The sequence below is a fragment of the Desmodus rotundus genome, chromosome 2, assembly GCF_022682495.2.
Source record: "Desmodus rotundus isolate HL8 chromosome 2, HLdesRot8A.1, whole genome shotgun sequence".
NCBI lineage: Eukaryota > Metazoa > Chordata > Mammalia > Chiroptera > Phyllostomidae > Desmodus > Desmodus rotundus.
In genome coordinates, this window is record NC_071388.1 from 128,741,942 (window position 1) to 128,761,658 (window position 19,717).

General features: G+C 39.0%; 1 protein-coding gene across 3 annotated transcripts in view; it reads left to right on the forward strand.

Annotated features, from left to right (window-relative positions):
* The window catches only part of THSD7B (thrombospondin type 1 domain containing 7B), an 865,484-nt gene that overhangs the window by 810,241 nt on the left and 35,526 nt on the right, over nucleotides 1–19,717 (forward strand). For all 3 annotated transcript variants that reach the window (XM_024569693.3, XM_045203176.2, XM_053918625.1), the window contains 3 exons: nucleotides 3,754–3,898; nucleotides 5,774–5,889; nucleotides 8,197–8,314. In XM_024569693.3, coding sequence (XP_024425461.2) covers nucleotides 3,754–3,898; nucleotides 5,774–5,889; nucleotides 8,197–8,314 — 379 coding nt within the window. The remainder of the gene's footprint in view (nucleotides 1–3,753; nucleotides 3,899–5,773; nucleotides 5,890–8,196; nucleotides 8,315–19,717) is intronic.

Consider the following 19,717-nt stretch of genomic DNA (forward strand, 5'->3'; position numbering starts at 1 on the left):
GGAAACCTTCCTGGAAGGGAGCTTTGGCTTGTTGATGTTGAGAGTTCATTGGACCCAGACTGAATCAGCTCCCAAAACGTTTCCATGGAAACATTACAGTCACCTGCTTTAAGTGTATTAAAAATCTCATGACTCTCAGGTTTAATTTTTCATTTTGTAGTTTTGGGGTATGCAAATGTCTATTTTTTAACCTTTCTCTTTCTCTTATCGGATGCTGACATCATAGAGGTCCTGTAGCGTCAGTCATTGGCCGCACCTGTGCTCACTTTGAGGCTTGTGGAGATAACATTCCACTTAATTTTAAGGAGCATACTATCTATTTTTGATGTTGCTCTCCTGTTTCACTGTAATGTGCAAAGAACTTTTTTTTTACTTCTATAACCATCCCCTTAGAGTCTCTGAGAAAATTTTAAGTATGAGAGGCATGATTAATAGTTCTTCAGTCTCAGATTTTTCTTCCCTAGAGGTTTTCTTATCCTTTATCAGACTTTGAGAATGATGGTTTAATTTCATTTAAATTTTGTGAATCTTTTTACCCCATTTTTCCAAATAAGAAAACTCACGTTCATAGCATATATCCATTGTTGCCTTATGAAAGATATAGAGAGAAATAGCAGAGCTACTGACAGGAAAGCTAATTGACTAAATGAGGGAGAGACCATCTCAGAATCAGCAGATAAACTTTGTAAGAGAATAAAGGCGTTGGGTATCGATATGTAATGAGAGCTGACAAGGACAGGCCTTGGAATCATGCTCATCTCCAGACAAGAAATTTGCAGAGTGACTTAAATTCACAAGAACTTGTAATTATGCCAGATTTTATTAAACTGTGATTGTTAATAGTTCAGTGTTAATGAGAAAAATATCAAATTATGCATTCTTATTTGGATTTATTTAAAGTATCTAAATTATCTGTTATTTATATGGGTAAATAAAATTGATTTATTGGTATGCTTATTAATTTAATGATAGATTCTGGGAACCGTCATCTAGATTTTATAAAAAATGTATGAGAATTAGAGAAATAATTCTATTCCCTCAGATACAGGGGAGCATACACAGTGTGGCGACACAAGACAAAGGGATGGTTCACACACCAGGTGAGGTGGAGTGGTATTTCATCACACTACTCTTAACAGCAATTTAAACCTTATGAATTATTTCTGGAATTTTCTATAGAATATTTTTGGACTATATTTGGCCTTGGGCAACTGAAACCACAGAAAGAAAAATCACAGAGAAGTAGAGAGTATTATAATTGGTACTTATTGGTTATCGCCTTTCCTAGCAAGTAAACTTGAGCTATATAACATTGATTTTTTTTATAATGGAACTGGCCCAGAGTTGACTTTGGGTTAGTGATCCACACATTGCTTTCTCACTTTTTTATTTATAAAGTTGACAGCACATCTTTATGTACATGCTCTAGGAAACAGGAGGTCCAAGCTTATATTTGAGGAGTCTTGGTCCAATAAAGAAATCATCAGATGTAAGCCTCCTTCCCTGTTCTTTTTTTCTTAGCCCCATGCCTATGTCCCTGTGAGAAACGGTAGCGCATCTATCATTTGAAAGCAATGCTAGGACAATGTTTATAAGGTGGAATGTGAAAATATTGCCTAAGATGAGGTTGGGTTGTGTTTGTAGATTTTAGTACCTCATGCTCCCCTCTTCACCTGTTTCTTCGGAAAAAGTGTTAGTGGGAGAGTTTGCTGCATTATCAGATTTTAATATGTTAATTTCTAAAAGGTGATTATCAACATCACATGGTTATGAATGACAGGTTAGGTTCAAGAAGCTATTTTAAAACCATACCCACCATTCTTAGAAACTAGAGACTGATAGACTGTGAGGAAATCCTTAAATCTTATCAAATTATACCCCTTTCTCACCTAGGTTTAGATAAAGAAATAAGGTACAATGTACATAAGTGAATTGTTCAAGGTTACCTAGTAATTTTATTTGTATATGTGTGTGTTTGTACGTCATTTTCTCTTTCGCTTTATTTGTTGGCTTAGGCTAAACTGGTACGTAAGTCCTTATGCATATTCACTTGGTCCGGATGTTAATTTTTTATAATGTAGAAAAGAAGTAATCAGGAATATCTACCCAGGTAACTTCATTTTCTTTCATTGGCAAATATTTAGTATTCCTTCCCATGCAGACATATTCATTAGTGAACCAATAATAAATTATTGGTAAGCATTTAGCATGGGATTAATTTGCAGATAACTGAGAATAATTACCTGATTTTAATGGCCCTTCTTGATCATTCAATACAATTAAAATATAAAATTACTTTATAAGTATTGACAGGTTATCCAGCTATAAAGTCACATGAATAGTAAATGTCTTTCATTGGTTCCAGATGCTTCAAATTAGAAAAAGGTTGTGGCATCGTTCTGCATAGTTTAGTGCATCCAAACATTATCATGGTGATTAACAGTGAAGATTCAGTTTATAGGTTATGCTCTTGCTGCAATATCTGAAACAGTAAAAGGAATACAAAATAAATGGAACATCCCAAATATGGACATGATGATTTGGTGACTTTAATTCAGAGATTTTTATTTCTCCTGTGGCTTAAGCATCTCTGTACCTCTTTAGACTTCTGGGTCTGGAATTGTGTTGTTGTGACCATACTTAATGTTATTTTTTGAACAACCACTGTGTAAAATATATACCAAGATTTTAGGGCATGATATGCAAGTAGAAACCATGATCCGAAGAGTTTATAAAAAAAAGGAAGGAGCCAGGGTAATAAAGAATAATAATATTATAGAGGCAGGTATAACATATACGTGTATGTGTGTGCATGTATGTTTAGAAGCAGGTCACATGGAGTAATTCCTCAGCATGGGTGGAATGTTGTTCAGGAAAGAAGAGAAGAATTTGTAATTATTAAAAGAAAGATGAGGCTTTCTTTTAATGATGTCAGTGATGAAGGCCCCATTAGCGTTCTGAGGGAGGGGAAGGATAAGCTGTAGGACAGCTGAAGGGAGATTATTCCAGTCAGGGAGGCTTGAGGTCCACTGTAGATAAAGCAGCTGGAGAAGATGTGGTAGGTAGGCTGGTTTACTTGGCTCAAGGGCATTACATGCATCGAAGCTGAGAGAACATGCGGACCCATGGGAAAAGTGATATTTTCAGGAGATCTCTGAAGTTCACATTTGTACATTTATTTTGCTGAAAAAGCCATGGCATGCAGTGGCTCATTGTCGGTGACACAGAGGGCCTCCTGATGATGAGGAAAGTTCTGGTCTGTTGGCAATATTGATTTCATAATTCAATGTGTATCTCTCTGTTCCACGATTTTAAAAGCGATGTCCTCATTAACATGTTCTGCGTGGTTCTTTCTATTGGGCTAGACTATCCGAGGGCACCAGGACAGTGTCTTCCTTTCTTCATTCATTTAAACATTCACAATGCAGCACTCGCTTGCTGAGGGGCCGCCTATTTGAGAGCACAGAGTACATTTTATTTGATGAAATAGGCTCTCTGAACCTAATTACACATGGAGATATAAAAATGTAGGCTTCACTCTAACACAGAAAACAAAGAGTTGTCAGGCAACAACACCAAAACCTATTTACATTGCATAACATAATGGTTTTATGTCCGAAATATTATGTTTAATGTTTTCAATAGTCTCTTCCCTATAGTTATTGTACATGTCCCCACATGTATACAGATAATCATAATTTATCAGCTAACTCTGTGTCTCCCCTGACTCTGCCTGCTCTCTGGCTTTCATAGTCATGTGACCCCCACACAATGCAGAGAAGAACCCGCCACCTGCTGAGGCCCTCTCTGAGCTCCAGGATGATGTGTGCTGAAGACTCCCAGGTGCGGCCTTGCCTCCTCAATGAAAATTGCTTCCAGTTCCAGTACGATCTGACAGGTATAGTTGAGATCCACGGCCATGCCCTTTTCCCTTAATGTTGACTGATGGGAGGATATTCATATGTATTTTCATTCTCCAGATTAAGGACCAACAATAGAATGTACCAATGTATTGCAGGAGAGGCTGAGAGTTTGATATTTCTAGTGTTCCTTTACAGCAAGAAATGCCCACTCTCGGCATGTAGAGTCAGCAACGCCACCTGGAATCTCTGAATTCAAAGATGCCTAGAAAAATTTGGCAACAGTACAGAATAAAGTCAAATTAAGCTATTATAAACAGAACAATAAAAATATCAGGGGGTAATTTACCACTTAGGAAAGAACATATTCATCCTGTCATGGAATTTAGCTACTTAATGGTCTCTGTTATTTCAAGAAACTCAAGCTTGTGATGTACGTGCTCTATGGATCTCAGTGCGGATGAATGATAGGCCTGCCATCTGGACAGGGATGTTTGAGAGGCACTGAGAACCCTAACAGCATTGTTACTAAGCCGCCAAGATCTTTCCTGGGAACCACAGTGCTCAGTGTACAACACCAAAAACTGTTCAGTCACACTGATCTGCTACCCACCGTTTCCCACAGTAGCAGATATACAAAATGCCACAAAACGTGGAACCACGTTCAGTCTCAGCACTGAACTCAATACTGACGACCAAACTGCCATGTGCTTGCAGTGCAAAGCAGTCTTGTTTTCCGAAACAAATTCCCTGCTGAAATCCCAGTGGCACCGCTGAGGTTTCTCATGTAGAAAACCTTGTAGTAAGTTCTGTGGAGCAGTATGGCTGTCTTTACAGGTGAAATATGGCCTCATGTTTTTGTTCTTTTTCTTTAGTTAAAGGTGCTTCGGATACTTGGTTTTCCTAGTGATTTTTCAGAAATACAATTAAATTTGCTTTAGTGAAAAAAGCATGTCTTTAAAACACTGATTTTATTATACCAAGAGTTTGCTATGCTTTTAAACTCTCAGATCATCTACCAAATATGGAAAAGCTCCTTTAAAAGGTTCTGATTGCATATAATCAAGATTGTCCTTTTTATCCTCAACAATAAAAAATTTTTAAGAAGTAGGTTAATTATGGGAGATTTGGGTTGAGCTCTCAGTTGTCTACTTTGTAAAACAACTATCCCAATATATAAAACCTTTTTTGATGACAGAATAATTTTTTAAATACAGAGTTTTGGGGACAGACCATATAGTTCTGAATATGTTAAACTCTTTCCTTTTGGGGTATCTCTCTTGGTTTCACTGTACCAAATGTACCAAATTGTTCTGATGATCATATTTATTCCTTGAAAACATTTTCAAGTTTATATCAAAGACTAGCTTATTTCTGGGTTTTTTTCTCTATTATCCCCAGCAAATAGATGATTCCAAACTGGTTTTCCTGGTTAGTGCCTTTCCTTTCCTTCCTAGCCAACTGTGAGATGGTTTCTAACAAATACTTGGTGCTTTACCTCAAGAAAGCAAACTTAGGAAGGTGACTCACTGTTCTCCATTTGATTGTTGTTCTGAAAGAGATTGCATGATGTTTTTGAAGCCAGCTGAAAGTGGGTTCAGGATTATGGGCACACTATCCTCCTCTACCAATGCAGATATCAAAGGTTTGTTGTATTTTGCTCTCATGGCCATGCTTTTTTAAAAGAATTTATTTACTTATTTTTAGAGAAAGAGGAAGGGGGGAAACATCAATGTGTGGTTGCCGCTCACGTGGCCCCCACTGGGACCTGGCCTGCAACCCAGGCATGTGCTCTGACTGGGAATTGGACTGGCAACACTTTGGTTTGCAGCCCATGCTCAGTCCACTAGTTACACCAGTCAGGGCTCATGGCCATGGTTTTGAAATTCAGTTTGGTGGTTCTTTGCCTGTAGAGTGGAGCACATGCCAGCTGAGTGAAAATGCGACATGTGGGCAAGGTGTCAGGACCCGCCTTCTGAGCTGTGTACGCAGTGATGGCAAGCCAGTCAGCATGGACCAATGTGAGCAGGTAAGTTGTTCATGTTTGCATTTCACACCCAAGGCTTTGTTTTCATTAATATTGGTGTGTAACTTCCAGGATTCTTGATACAGGTGGCAGATTGATTTCTTATCACAGCTTAGGTTCAGCTAGAGAAATTGGTACTAGTATAATACAGTAATATCTCACTAGTTTGAACTTAGTCACAATGGCCAGCAAAGGCCATTTTGCAGTGGGGAAATGTGTTCCTTAAAATATATATATTTTGCCCTGGCTGGGTAGCTCCTTTTTTAGAGCATCGTTCTCATACTCCAAGTTTGTGGGTTCTTTCCCTGGTCAGGGCACATACAAGAGTCAACCAGTAAATGCATAAACAAGTGGAGCAACAAATCAATGTCTCTTTCTCTCTCTCCCTCTAAAAAATCAATAATAAATAAATAATATATATTTTTATTATTTTTAATAACTCGTTTATATGTATTATCTGACCAACAAACCATTGACATCATGTGGCTCTAATATTTAGATATGATTCTTTGTGTTGGGCAGGCGATTCATTTCCATGTGTGATAAACACTGTCCCTGGCATGTAACAAGAACACTGACACTTGCTTTTAGGATACTGTGCTAATTTTTTTAGTATTTGATTGCTAGATAATTAGTGCAGTTGTATTTTTCTTCTCAAACTAAGTTAAAGTGCCTCCCTACCCAATTTTAAATTAGCAGGTTTGGAAATTTTTGCCCTTGTTTTTCCTGTGACCAACTATATGGAGTTTGGTTAAAATCTGTTCCAAAAAAGTTGGCATTACCTTCTTGATGTACAAGTGAAAGCACCAAGGGGGAAATCTAATAGAAATAAAAATGACCATATGCTGTCACACTATAAGAATCACTAAACAATCTTTGGAATAAATTGAAAATATGGGGCCAGTTAAATCAGATCACCACAGAAACTTTTTTTAAACAAACTTACAGAACAAAAAGTTGTCACATTTCTCCTAACGTAGGTGGAGTCCACAAGTAGAAATTGAAATCAATACAAAACTTTCCTCATCTGTCCTGATTTAACGATGTTAAGTAGTGTCCCAACAACATGCTCTCTAAAGCAGAAGTGTACCTACAGACCAACACCAACTCTAAGACCAGACCGTCTGAAATTGGATGTTCCATTTGGTGAAATTCTGAAACTGGCTAATGCGTGGCAGAGTTCTGTCAACCAGGAGTCAGTGATTTGTGTCAGCATTTTATTTCAGTATATCTGCCTCTCAAAAGTTGTCAGCTACAAGAAAAATAAATCAGCAGTCTACAATAACTCAAATAATTGAAAGTCTTACATTTATTTTGTCTAATAAATCTTTTCTTTTGCCACAAAAAAAGATAAAAATTTTCGTTAATAGAAAAATCAATTTCTCTGCTTTCTAAATACCGTATGTCCAATAATTATTTTTAAACATATTAGTCTAAGGTAGTCCCGAATTATTAACCTAACTTGAACATCCATATATCTTATATGGATAATAGATCCCATATGCTAATTTCCATTTTGCCCACTTGTCAAGTAATTATACTATAATCCTTAATTTTATTTTGGTATGGACATTTCTAACATTTAACATGTGTTGACTGTCAAATATTTGCTAAAGAAGCACACGGTGTGTCATTCCTAAAGCAGAATTTGTAATTATTCTTTCTGTTTCTTAGGTGATTTATTGTTTTACTGAGACCTCTTCTACCTTGATCATTAGAAAATTTGTAGATTTTACCTAGATTCGGGTTTCAGAGAGAACAAGAGGAAAACGAACTGTATCATCAGCTTTTCCTGTGATTAAGCCCATGACCATGTTTTTTTTTTTTTTGCATAATTGCTCTTTTTAAATAAACTTTAGATTGGTTATTGATTTTGGTTTTATTCTTATTTTATTTATGTATCAGCCTAGCTAGTTGTTGAGCTCTCTATGTACTATTGGAGCACCCAGAGCAACAACAACGAGCTTGAATGTAGCGCTGAGCCCGCCTTCTGCTTCACTGCCAGATCAGTGACAGACAGGACAGATCCCTTTATCATATAACCACCTGCTTTCCCAGTACCATAAATGCAGGTGTATTCTAACGTTTATAAAAAGAAATTTCAGCTGACAAGTTTTGATTTTGTGAAGTAAGGACAACCATTTTCTGTGATTGTCAACAATTTATATAAGAATGGGTATCTTTCCCCACAAAAATGTACAAAGATTATTATCATAGAACAAAGGGCAGTCTTTTGCATAAAAGGATAATGTTTTGATTTGCTGTTGGTAGGAATTCTCTAGTAAAATCATATTTTATTTCCATCTGCAGCGTAACTTGGAGAAGCCCCAGAGGATGAGCACTCACTGCCTAGTGGAATGTGTGGTAGACTGTCAGCTCTCGGGGTGGACAGCTTGGACAGAGTGCTCACAGACTTGTGGCCATGGAGGTATTTAGATTCCCTATGTTTTTTCCTACTAAACAATTTAGATTTATGTATCTTTCAGTATGCTGTACTCATGGTGGTTAGCTAAAAGCAACTCAATGCTGACACAGGGGAGAAGACAGTGGGCTGGCCTCATATCAGTCCTTTATGATGAGACAAGGGTTGAAGGACTGACTTGGGAATGGTGGCCACTGCCAGAGGAGCTGATGGCTATGTGGGACAGTATTTATTCAAAAGGTCATAAGCTCAACCAATTATAAAAATGTCAGCCTCTGTTCTTTTTGGAAGAAGTAGGTTTTATACAAGTATCTCTGGCCTCTGGGTCAGGTAAAAGCCCAGATCAAAGTGGCTTAACATCATAGACCAGAGACTAATTTTTCACTCACAAGAAAGGTAGAGTAGTTTATGCCACAGAAACCAGTCAAGGATACTGATTGGTAGAGGCTCTAGCACTTCAAAATAACCAAGGTTTTCTGCAGGGTTATATCCAGCTGGTTCTGTGGAGATTTTTATGGACCAGGTTGGAAGTAACATACATCTCTCCCATCTACATTACTAGGCAAAAGTCAGTGCCACTTTCGCAGCTCCATGTAAGATGGCAGGGTAGGAAATGAAGTTTCCACAATGGCAAGAAATGCAGAAGTCAACTGATACCCAGAAGCCACACCAACAGAAGTGTAGACAGCACCCCAGCCACCAGGCTGAAGTAGGGACTGAAACATGTGCCCATGCACGAGAGTCAACAAGAGGATAACAGGCATGCACGGACTGTGGTTTAGGATAGGATAGAACTCTAGTCTTGAGAGAGAAGTATAATTTATCTTAAGTAAATGTCAGAAACTTGGACCTAAAGAGAAATCCTGTTATACAGCTGGGCACTAAGCAGGGGACAGGAAGGGAATGTGAACTACAAGTTGGAGGAATCATGGAATTTGGGTGGGAGAAGAGGATGCCCACACCTGCGTCCAATAGTCAGAGATATTTGAAAGTGGGTGTCTGAAAGTTCTGTCACTGGAGCACTGGACTAGAATGTCAGCTCCTTTCTGAGCTACTCACAAACAAGTGTGCTGGGGTCATTGATAATTCTCTGCCTTAGTTGGGATCATCTGAAAAACTAAGGCAGGATGCAACATGGAAAAGGGGCTCTTCCATGAACTCGACTGAAAATCCTGGAAACGGCAGAGCTAAAAATGGTAGCTAGAATATGAATTAGCTAAATGTGGCTAAGGAAGTTGAAAACTATTTCTGCAAAGAACATTACTCAAAATGAAAGTGTAGGAATCACAGTATCTAATAAAAACATACCATTTCCTGCACAATTTAGAGCCTGCAAAGAACCTCCGAAAACCAAATGGTAAGTTTTAGGATCTGGATTTCAGAGATTGACCTATATAGTTCCTCAAGTTTTCTGATTGGCAGCATGACATAATTTCCAGTTGGGCATCCACCTTAAAGTTGGGCAACCTAGGTTCATATTGTAGCTGTGTAAGCCAGTTACTTAAGTTTTCTGAGTCTCAGCTTCTTCATCTATAATAGAATGCATGCACATATTAGAGGCACTGTTGGTTTGAGAATGAAATGATGTAAAGCATATGAAGGTGCCTAGAATATGTTAATTTAATATATGTTCATTCCCATCATCATCTTCCTACCCACCAGTAGAAAAGGTTATCAGAAACTCTCTAGGATCTTTAAAGATTATCCTATAAACTCAGTCACTCTCATCTCCCACTTTCATCTTACTCTGTTACCTCACTAAACATCCATATGCTCCATTCATACCCTAAGTGAAATTTTTAAAATGCAAATCTGAACAGTTGTTTTCCTGTGGGCTTCAGAGTCATCCATCAATTCATTTATCCATTAAGGATATACCTATGTGCCAGTTCTAGTTCAGGGTGCTGGGGCTGCAGCAGTAGAGGAATAAGATAATTTACCTATTTTCATGGAGCTTACACTCTAGTTGAGAGAAAATAGTAAGTAAAAAAAAATAGGTAATTTGTATGTTGATGAGTTCACTAAAGACTCATACAAGTGAGAGGTGGTATTCACATCGGTGATGTCTTTCATCAGAATGACTGGTTCCTCTTTTGTCCAGTGGTGACCTACACTGGTTATCCCGTGGCCATGAACACCACAGTCTTGTCCGGATGGGCCTCTGCTGGTATGGGTGACTCGAGAGTGCTAAAAGGTAGAATGGAAAAGTAGAGAAAGACGATGTCCTGTGTCGACAGCATGGTCCCCATGAACCAGCAGGATCTCACCCATGTCTGCCTCTCTATCCCTATCACCTTCCTCTGTCCAGCTGGAGTTTTGAGCTCCACTATTGTACATTTCAGTCATATCCTTGAAAGGGTTCTTCTTTGCACCCTGGCACCTTTCCCTCTGTGGGACATCTCACCATCACCCCCACTGCTGCCTCTTACTACTTTTATCTTGCATGAATTAAATTTTAATGGTTGTCTACCTAAGGAAGCAACCCCACTGTTTGGTTTCTTCATGGGTGAATTCCCCCAGTTCCCATGAAGCATAGTACCTGGCATATTGGAGACATTTTTATTAATATTTGTCATTGCACAAGGTGGTTCTGGACTATAGGGGAAAGCCTTAACAGGAAGAACTTGCAAACTAGCTCACAAGTTCAAAGGCAGCCAGCCTCTGGCCATGGCTGTTTCCCTTTCCTCCTAAATAAATACATCAATCTTTGGTATCATTACCTAAGAATCCATTCAGTGCAATGAAACAGAAGATGTCTGTTATTATTTTTGTGAAAGTCCTAATTTTGCCACCATGCTAAGTCAGTGTAACATGACAGATTGCCATGTTATGCTAACAAATCACCTTTAAAAATTAGACCCCAAATTGTAAGTTTAATATTAAAATATCACTTTAATTTTTCAAAGAGCTCTATTAGTGATGTGGACACATCAGAGCTTGCCTGACTACTAGAAAAAAAAAAGAAAACACCTTCCAAATCTGGGTCCCACTATTGAAAAATTCTAGGCAATTAGTTTGAACTTCAATACACCTTTTTATATTCTTTGAATAATAAACAATAAATAAACAATAAAACAAAAATTTCTTAAGGCAAGTCATTGTATAAACTAATGCATAGTGGAAAGAGGGAAGGAATGTTAACTGCTGACTTTTGCCATGAATGATGAACACCCACATTTTTGGCCCAAAATTTCGGGAACAAAATCGTTTTAATTTTTAATTCAATTTTTTTATTTATTTGTATTTAGATATTTGTTTTCTGTACTGTAAAGCAATTTTCATAATATGGTCAATGAACATAATATGTTACAAGAAATTTTATGTGACAAATAACTACAAAACACAAGAACAGATGCAAAGTGCAAGAAATGTTATGTTCCAGTAACAAATTTATGATATTTACGCATCATAGAAGGACAAGAACTCTTTGTCACTGTCAATATCAGAGCTATCATCTTCTTCAATTTCTACATAACCGGTGTCTTCTGAAGAGTCACTTTCCTCATCCCAGTAAACTTCATCATCCTCAGTTCCATCCATAGCATTGCTGATGTTGCATTTTTTAAATTAATTAATTTATTTTTATTCAGTTACAATTGTCCGCATTTTCTCCCCTTCACTCCACCGCACCCCAGCCAGTCCCACCTCCCTCCCCCACCCCTAACCTCCCCCTTGATTTTGTCCTTGTGTCCTTTATAGTAGCTCCTATAGACCCCTCTCCCCACTATCCCCTCCCCACTCCCCTGTGGCTATTGTTACAATGTTTTTAATTTCAATGTCTCTGGTTATATTTTGTTTGCTTTTTTCTTTTGTTGATTATGTTCCGGTTAAAGGTGAGATCATATGGTATTTGTCCCTCACCGCCTGGCTTACTTCACTTAGCATAATGCTCTCCAGTCTGATGATGCATTTTTTTAGTATATTTATTGATTATGCGATTACAGTTGTCCCATTTCCCCACCCTCAGCCCACTCCATCCTGCCCACCCCCTCCCTCCCACACTCCCCCCCTATAGTTCATGTCCATGGGTCATACTTATAAGTTCTTTGGCTTCTACATTTCCTACACTATTCTTACCCTCCCCCTATTTTCCACCTATCATCTATGCTACTTATTCTCTGTACCTTCTCCCCCTCCCCCTCCCACTCCCCTATTGACAACCCTCCATGTGATCTCCATCTCTATGGTTCTGTTTCTATTCTAGTTGTTTGCCTAGTTTGCTCTTGTTTTTGCTTTAGGTGTGGTCGTTAACAACTGTGAGTTTGCTGTCATTTTTACTGTTCCTATTTTTGATCTTCTTTTTCTTAGATAAGTCCGTTTAACATTTCATATAATAAGGGCTTGGTGATGATGAACTCCTTTAACTTGACCTTATCTGAGAAGCACTTTATCTGCCCTTTCATTCTAAATGAAAGCTTTGCTGGATAGAGTAATCTTGGATGTAGGTCCTTGCCTTTCATGACTTGGAATACTTCTTGCGAGTCCCTTCTTGCCTGTAAGGTCTCTTTGGAGAAATCAGCTGACAGTCTTATGGGAAGTCCTCTGTAGGTAATTGTCTCCTTTTCTCTTGCTGCTTCTAAGATTCTCTCCTTCTGTGTAATCTTGGGTAATGTAATTATGATGTGCTGTGGTGTGTTCCTCCTTGGGTCCAGCTTCTTTGGGACTCTCTGAGCTTCCTGGACTTCCTGGAAGTCTATTTCCTTTGCCAGATTAGGGAAGTTCTCCTTCATTATTTGTTCAAATAAGTTTTCAATTTTTTGTTCTTCCTCTTCTCCTTCTGGCACCCCTATAATTCGGATGTTGGAATGTTTCAAGATGTCCTGGAGGTTCCTAAGCCTCTCCTCATTTTTCCAAATGTTTGTTTCTTCATTCTTTTCTGGTTGGATGTTTCTTTCTTCCTTCTGGTCCACACCGTTGATTTGAGTCCCAGTTTCCTTCGCATCACTATTGGTTCCCTGTACATTTTCCTTTGTTTCTCTTAGCATAGGCTTCATTTTTTCATCTGTTTTTCGAACAGATTCAACCAAGTCTGTGAGCATATTGATAACCAGTGCTTTGAACTGTGCATCCGATAGGTTGGCTATCTCTTCCTCGCTTAGTTGTATTTTTTGTGGAGCTTTGAAGTGTTCTGTCATTTGGGCCATTTTTTTTGTTTGTTTGTTTGTCTTGGCGCATCTGTTACTTTAAGGGGCGGAGCCTTAGGTGTTCACCAGGGCGGGGTAACGCTGGTTGCTGTGCTGTGATGCTGTACGTGGGGGAGGGGCCGAGAGGGAACAATGGCGCCTGCCTCACTCTCCTCAGGATTTCAATCTTTCACTCCGCTACCCACAATCAAACTGGGCCCCTCTGGTGCTGTTTCCTGAGTGGGTGGGCTTGTGCACACCCTAGGCCCCTGTGGGTCTCTCCAACAACCTCTCCTGTGAGGCTGGGAGTTTCTCCTGCTGCTGCCCCAACCCCCACGGGCGTTTTCAATCAGAGGTTTGAGGCTTTATTTTCCCGTGCTGGAGCCCTAGGTTGCGAGGTCTGCTTAGCTCCCCGCTGTTTGACCGGTTTATCTGTGCACGAATGTGGGGCTACAGGGTGCTACCTGCCGCTCTGCCTGCCCCGCTCTCCGCCACTCTGAGTCTGGCCCTCTCAGTTTATCTGTGCACGAATGTGGGGCCGTAGGGTTTGCTAGTGGTCAGACTGCTTGTCCCGTTCATCCCACACTCTGCCAGTCTCGTCCCGCCACAGCCATGTGAGTCCTCTCTGCTCCGGTGCCCGTCTCCGCCCCTCCTACCGGTCTAGATGAATGTTTATTTTTTTCTTTCCTTGGTGTCGAACTTCCTTGCTGTTCGATTTTCTGTCAGTTCTGGTTTTGTGAGGAGGCGCAGTGTGTCTACCTACGCTGCCATCTTGGTTCTCGGCTCCTTTTTTTTGATGCTGCATTTTTAAAACAACTTTACAACTACTTCCTTCTTGACACAGTTCCACAATCTTAGGATCCAACCACAAAGGGCTATGGATGCTTTTTTCACCCTGCCTGTAGGTGTTAAGTCATTACCAGCTGACTGTATCCATGACATCTACTCTTTCTTCATTAGGGCCTTAAAGGGCTTGTTTACTGATACATCAATAGGTTGCAGTTGGCTGGTTAGCCCACTAGGTATCACAGCAAGTCCACTGCGATTGTTTTTGCCCTTTGTGTAACATGGGCTTGGAAGTGATCAAAAACAAACAAAGCTGTTTTTTTAAGTAATCCTCCAGGCCTTCCTGACCAGACTTTGTGAAACCAGATTTTCATCCATCCTTTTTCATGCACATGGACATTAACTCCACTTGGAATCTTTTCTTTTGGAAACGTTTTTCTTTTAAAGGTGGTCATAGGTGGTAGCTTTGTCCCCTCTGCACAACAGGCTAGAACAACGGGGAAATGTGTTTTCTTGCAACCACTCATTTTAACAGCCACGGTCTTTGCTCCTTTGGCATCTGCAGTTCTGTTGGATGGCACATCAAATGTGAATGGGACCTCATCCATACTGGCAATTTGGGATAGTTCAAAGTTCTACTAAGCCTTTTGAAGACTGATAACATAAGAATGAAATTTCAAAACTTGATTCTTGTAGGCTGTTGGAAGTTTTGGGGTGAGTTTCATTCATGGCCTCTTACTGAAACCTTCTCCTCATAAAATTAAAGCACTATTTAGGTGTCCCTGAGAAATCATCAATGCTTTTTTTCTCATGCAATCCTTTTACCTTCTTCTTGTATCATCTTGGTCAAAACAGAGATCCCAGTTTGTGGCTGCTCCAGAATCCAGGTCTTCACCTCCAGCCACGATGGGGGTTTCCCTCACATTGACTTCTGTCTTGGCATCTGAAGCAGCTTTTATTCCTGTTGCCTCCACAATCTGCTGACATTCTCTGAGGAAGACTGTCCAAAGAGTCTCTTGGCAGCTCTATTGCCATGCTTTGTAGCATATTTATTAACTTCTGTCTTAAAGCTTGCAGTGTACATTTCAACATTTTCCAAGGGATTTTCCAATAATATCTCCCTCCTAAATTGCACAGAGAGATGTCATGCTGTTCACCCCGCAGTAATAAAGTCAGCATCACCTATCTTATTGAGTGGATGACAATCGGCATCATCTATCATACTCTGTGGATAACAATACATTGCTCTTTGTTCCATTTCATTGAATCATTGACTGAAACTGCTTTCATTACAAGTTGATCTAAGTTCAACAAAACCGATTATTGTATTCCAGGGTATTATTTTGCATATGGATATTGTTATTGCCTTCTGGAGTCACATGGTTAATACATAAGCATTAAATAAAAGAAAAACATTTATATAGATACAGAATTAGTACTCCCCATGTATAATGCACATCCTTATTTTTCCCTCAAAAATTTGGGCAAAAAGTATACATTATACAAGGCAAAATATGGTACTTGGAGAAGTCAAGTTACACAAAACACTTGGAAATTATATAAATAGTATCCATTGGCACATAGATAAAACACTAGTTTTAAATCAGTCTAGCTAATTTCTTGGGAATCCTTTCTTGACCCTAGATGTCTTGATCTCCTAAATTGTAAGATAATAATGCCTTTTAGAAAATATTCCTTAATCCTGATATCTGACAAACCCTTCAGTGATCTGCTCTAAATGTATATATATTCTTGTTTTTCTCTTTATTTATTCAACAAGATTTATAAAATTGACACCTATTATTCAGGCATCCAATTGTATCCTCTTTTATTTTCAAGAGTGGCACTGTGGAATATAAATGATATAATTACCCTGATATTTTGAGTTCTATTCTTGAATGCAGAACTGTAGAAGGAATTTATTCATGCAAATACTTATTGGATGCTTCCTGAGTGACAGGAACTGGGGGTACTGTGTGTGGAACTAAGTCCCTCACTTCATAAATTTAATAACCTACAGGAAAATTAGACGATGACAAGACAGAGAGATAGGAAATCAACAAGTAAATAAACACAAAACTAACAGATGCTGGAACAAAAACAGATCATGAGATGGAGAATAACAAGTATCTTTCAGGGAAGTGAGGGATGGGGGAAGAAAGGCTGCTGAGGAGGTGACATTTATGTCAAAATTGAATGACAAAGTCAATAGCTCTTATAACTGTTGTTTTCTTTACTAGCTACATTTTTTTACTGTTGCATTCGAGACTCTATGTTATAACCTATAGGCAAAAATATAGAAATGACTTTTTCTAGTTATATTTGTGTCTAACCTCAATATTAAAAAAGATAGTGCAGTACTAAAAAGAATAGGACATACGGCCTTTGAAATTTTAAGCATCTACCCTCAGGACTTTGCTAAGACAGCTTGTGTGGAATATTACGTGTATATTATTCCTCACCAGTCCCAAACTCACCCCCCTTCCAACCCCCAGTGCCAGTTTTACAGCCGCTCTCCTCTGATCACCAGCCCCTGGCAGAGCAGAATGTTTCCCTAAGCCTCATGCCGCACAACCTACGACAACAAACAGGCCATACTCAAAAGCAGAAATGTATGGCACAGACAAACTTGTTTCTTAAAAGAGACCAAAATGTGGAGCTGAAGAGATTGGAAAGTATTGTGAAGAAATAATGGGAAAAAATAAACAAATGGGAACACATCAAACTAAAAAGCTTCTGCATGGCTAAGGAAACCATCATCAAAATGAAAAGGGAATCGACTGTATGGGAGAACGTATTTGCCAATGATGCATCGGACAAGGGTTTGATCTCCAAAATATGTAAAGAACTCATATGACTCCACACCAGGAACACAAACAATCCAATTTTTAAAAAAGGGAAAAAAACCTGAATAGACACTTCTCCAAGGAGGACATACAGAGGGCCCATGAACATATGAAAAGATGCTCAACATCACAAACCATCAGAAAAGTGCAAATTAAAACCACAATGAGATATCACCTCATACCTGTCAGAATGGCCATCATTAATAAATTAACAAACAAGTGCTGGCGATAATGTGGCAGAAAGGGAACCCTAGTGAACTGTTGGTGGGAATGCAGATTGGTGCAGCCACTGTGGAAAACAGTATGGAATTTCTTCAAAAAACTAAAAATGGAACTGCTTTTTGACCGATTGATTCCACTGCTGGGAATATGCCCTAAGAGTCCCAAATCACCAATTCAAAAGAACCCATGCAACCCAATGTTCATAGCAGCACAATTTATAATAGTCAAGTGCTGGAAACAGCCAAAGTGCCTGTCAGTAAATGAATGGATAAAAAAAACTGGTACATTTACACAATGGGATACTACACAGCAAAAAGAAAGAAGGAGCTCCTACCCTTTGTGACAGCATGGATGGAACTGGAGAATATTATGCTAAGTGAAATTGGCAAGGTGATGAAAGACAAATACCATATGATCTCACCTGTAAGAGGAACCTAGTGAATAAAAACAAAGTAATGAGCACAATGGAAGCAGAGGCAAAGAAACATGGAACATTCAGAGCAGAGAGGGGCGGGGGGAGGGGGATAATGGTGGACAGAAGGGGAAGGGACTAGACAAAGAACATGTATGAATGACCCACAGACAAGGACAACAGTGTGGGGATTGACTATGAAGTGGGGGGGGATGGGCAGAGGAGGGCAAAGAGGGAAAAATTGAGACAACTGTAAGAATAACAATTAAAAGCAATGAAAAAGAGAAAGTAATGCAATTGTTTAAGGTAAAAAATATCTGCAGCTTGTCTCTCCTAAGACAGTCTGCCAGAAGCTGTCTTTTTGTACCAGTGCTGTCTTTTCTCCACCTGGTTGGGGAAATGGGGCAGGGACCATGAGTGGAGGTAGAGTTTATTGAGTCACATTAATGTGGGGAAGCAAGTTGCTGAGGAGTCTGACTTTAGCACCTGCAGCTCCCAGCTGACTTCTTTATCAAAGGCAGAAGCTCACGCAATTGTCTGATTGTCTCTGATTATGAATTCAGTAGGTTGTCGGGCAAAACCTGGTATGCTGGATATTCTGAATATGCTTCCCCAGGAGCCGCACTTCACCTTCAAATCCACAGAACTACATTGATCTGAGGGGAAATTTTGAAATGAGTTCCTCCTTACTTTCCAGGCATCTGGATTGCCTCTTTAGTGTACACCTGATGCTTGGCATATATACTTTCTAATTGTGTTAAAGATTTCAAGGTCAGAACAGTTTTAATCCAATTTATTTTATGTTAGAAAGAGACTGATTCTAAGCTTCCACTAAGGCATTTTTTAGATGATTTCAAAGATCAAAGCATGTAATAGAAGAGCTTAATATTTGGATTAGTCATATTCTCTGTTGAATTTTCATCAGTTCAATAGAATGTAGAACTCCCTAAATTTAGCATAGCATGAATTATTTATAGTTATTTAGCTGATAACATTATAAGAATGTTCTTAATCCAAGGCCATGATTTTTTCCTGTTCATATTTTTAATTCAATGTACATGAGTTTTTAATAGTTTTTCTATTCTATGTAATCCAGACTGCCTCTTGTGATTCCAAGGTGACATATAATTTTTGTCAATTATAGCTCATAATGAAAAAGTAATCTTATATTAACTACAAAGCATCACAACTTTGAAATTTCTCAGCTTTTTTTTTTCTCTTTTAGATTTCAAAGGCAAGCCAGACACCTTTATTTTTAGTGTCTTTATAAAATGGGATCAGTGCGGTGTTCTTGATCAGGCGCAGTCCAATAGTTATAACAGTTCACGCTTATTTACCATACCAGTTAGTTAGCTCCTATGACAAAAGATCAAGAAGCTAAATGGTAGAAGAGGAAAAGAAAGCGTGGATAAGAAACCAGAGTATCTGTGTTTTAGAGCAGGCCTTTACAATGGCAAGTTGTAGGACTTTGAGCTGCTCTTGGCAAACTCACTTGCATTATTTTTTAATCTGTAAAATGATAAAATATTAGAATAACTACTTTTAAATATCTGTTGGTCAAAGGCACAATTATAGATGCTAGGAGTATTTTAGTAATTTTTTACAAGAGTACTATGAAGTATAGGCATAATTTTACAGGTGAGGTGCTAGCCAGGGGTGTCAAACTCATTTTCACCAGGGGCCACATCAGCCTTGCAGTTGCCTTCAAAGGGCCACACGTGATTTTAGGACTGTATAAATGTAACTACTCCTTAACTAGGGACAAGGAGCTCTACATCTGGCCCTTTGAAGACAACCTCGAGGCTGACGTGGCCCCCAGTAAAAATGAGTTTGACGCCCCTGTGCTAGGCAATTAAGCAGCCTGTTTAAGGTCATGTTGCTTTTAAGTAACAGGAAAAATTTGAACCCAAGTTCAAGGATTTCCAAGCCCCATTTATTCCAATATGCCCCTTTACAATGGACGTTCTATACACGTGAATATTCCTGTAATGTGCATGGACCTAGGTTCGGTGCTATGTCA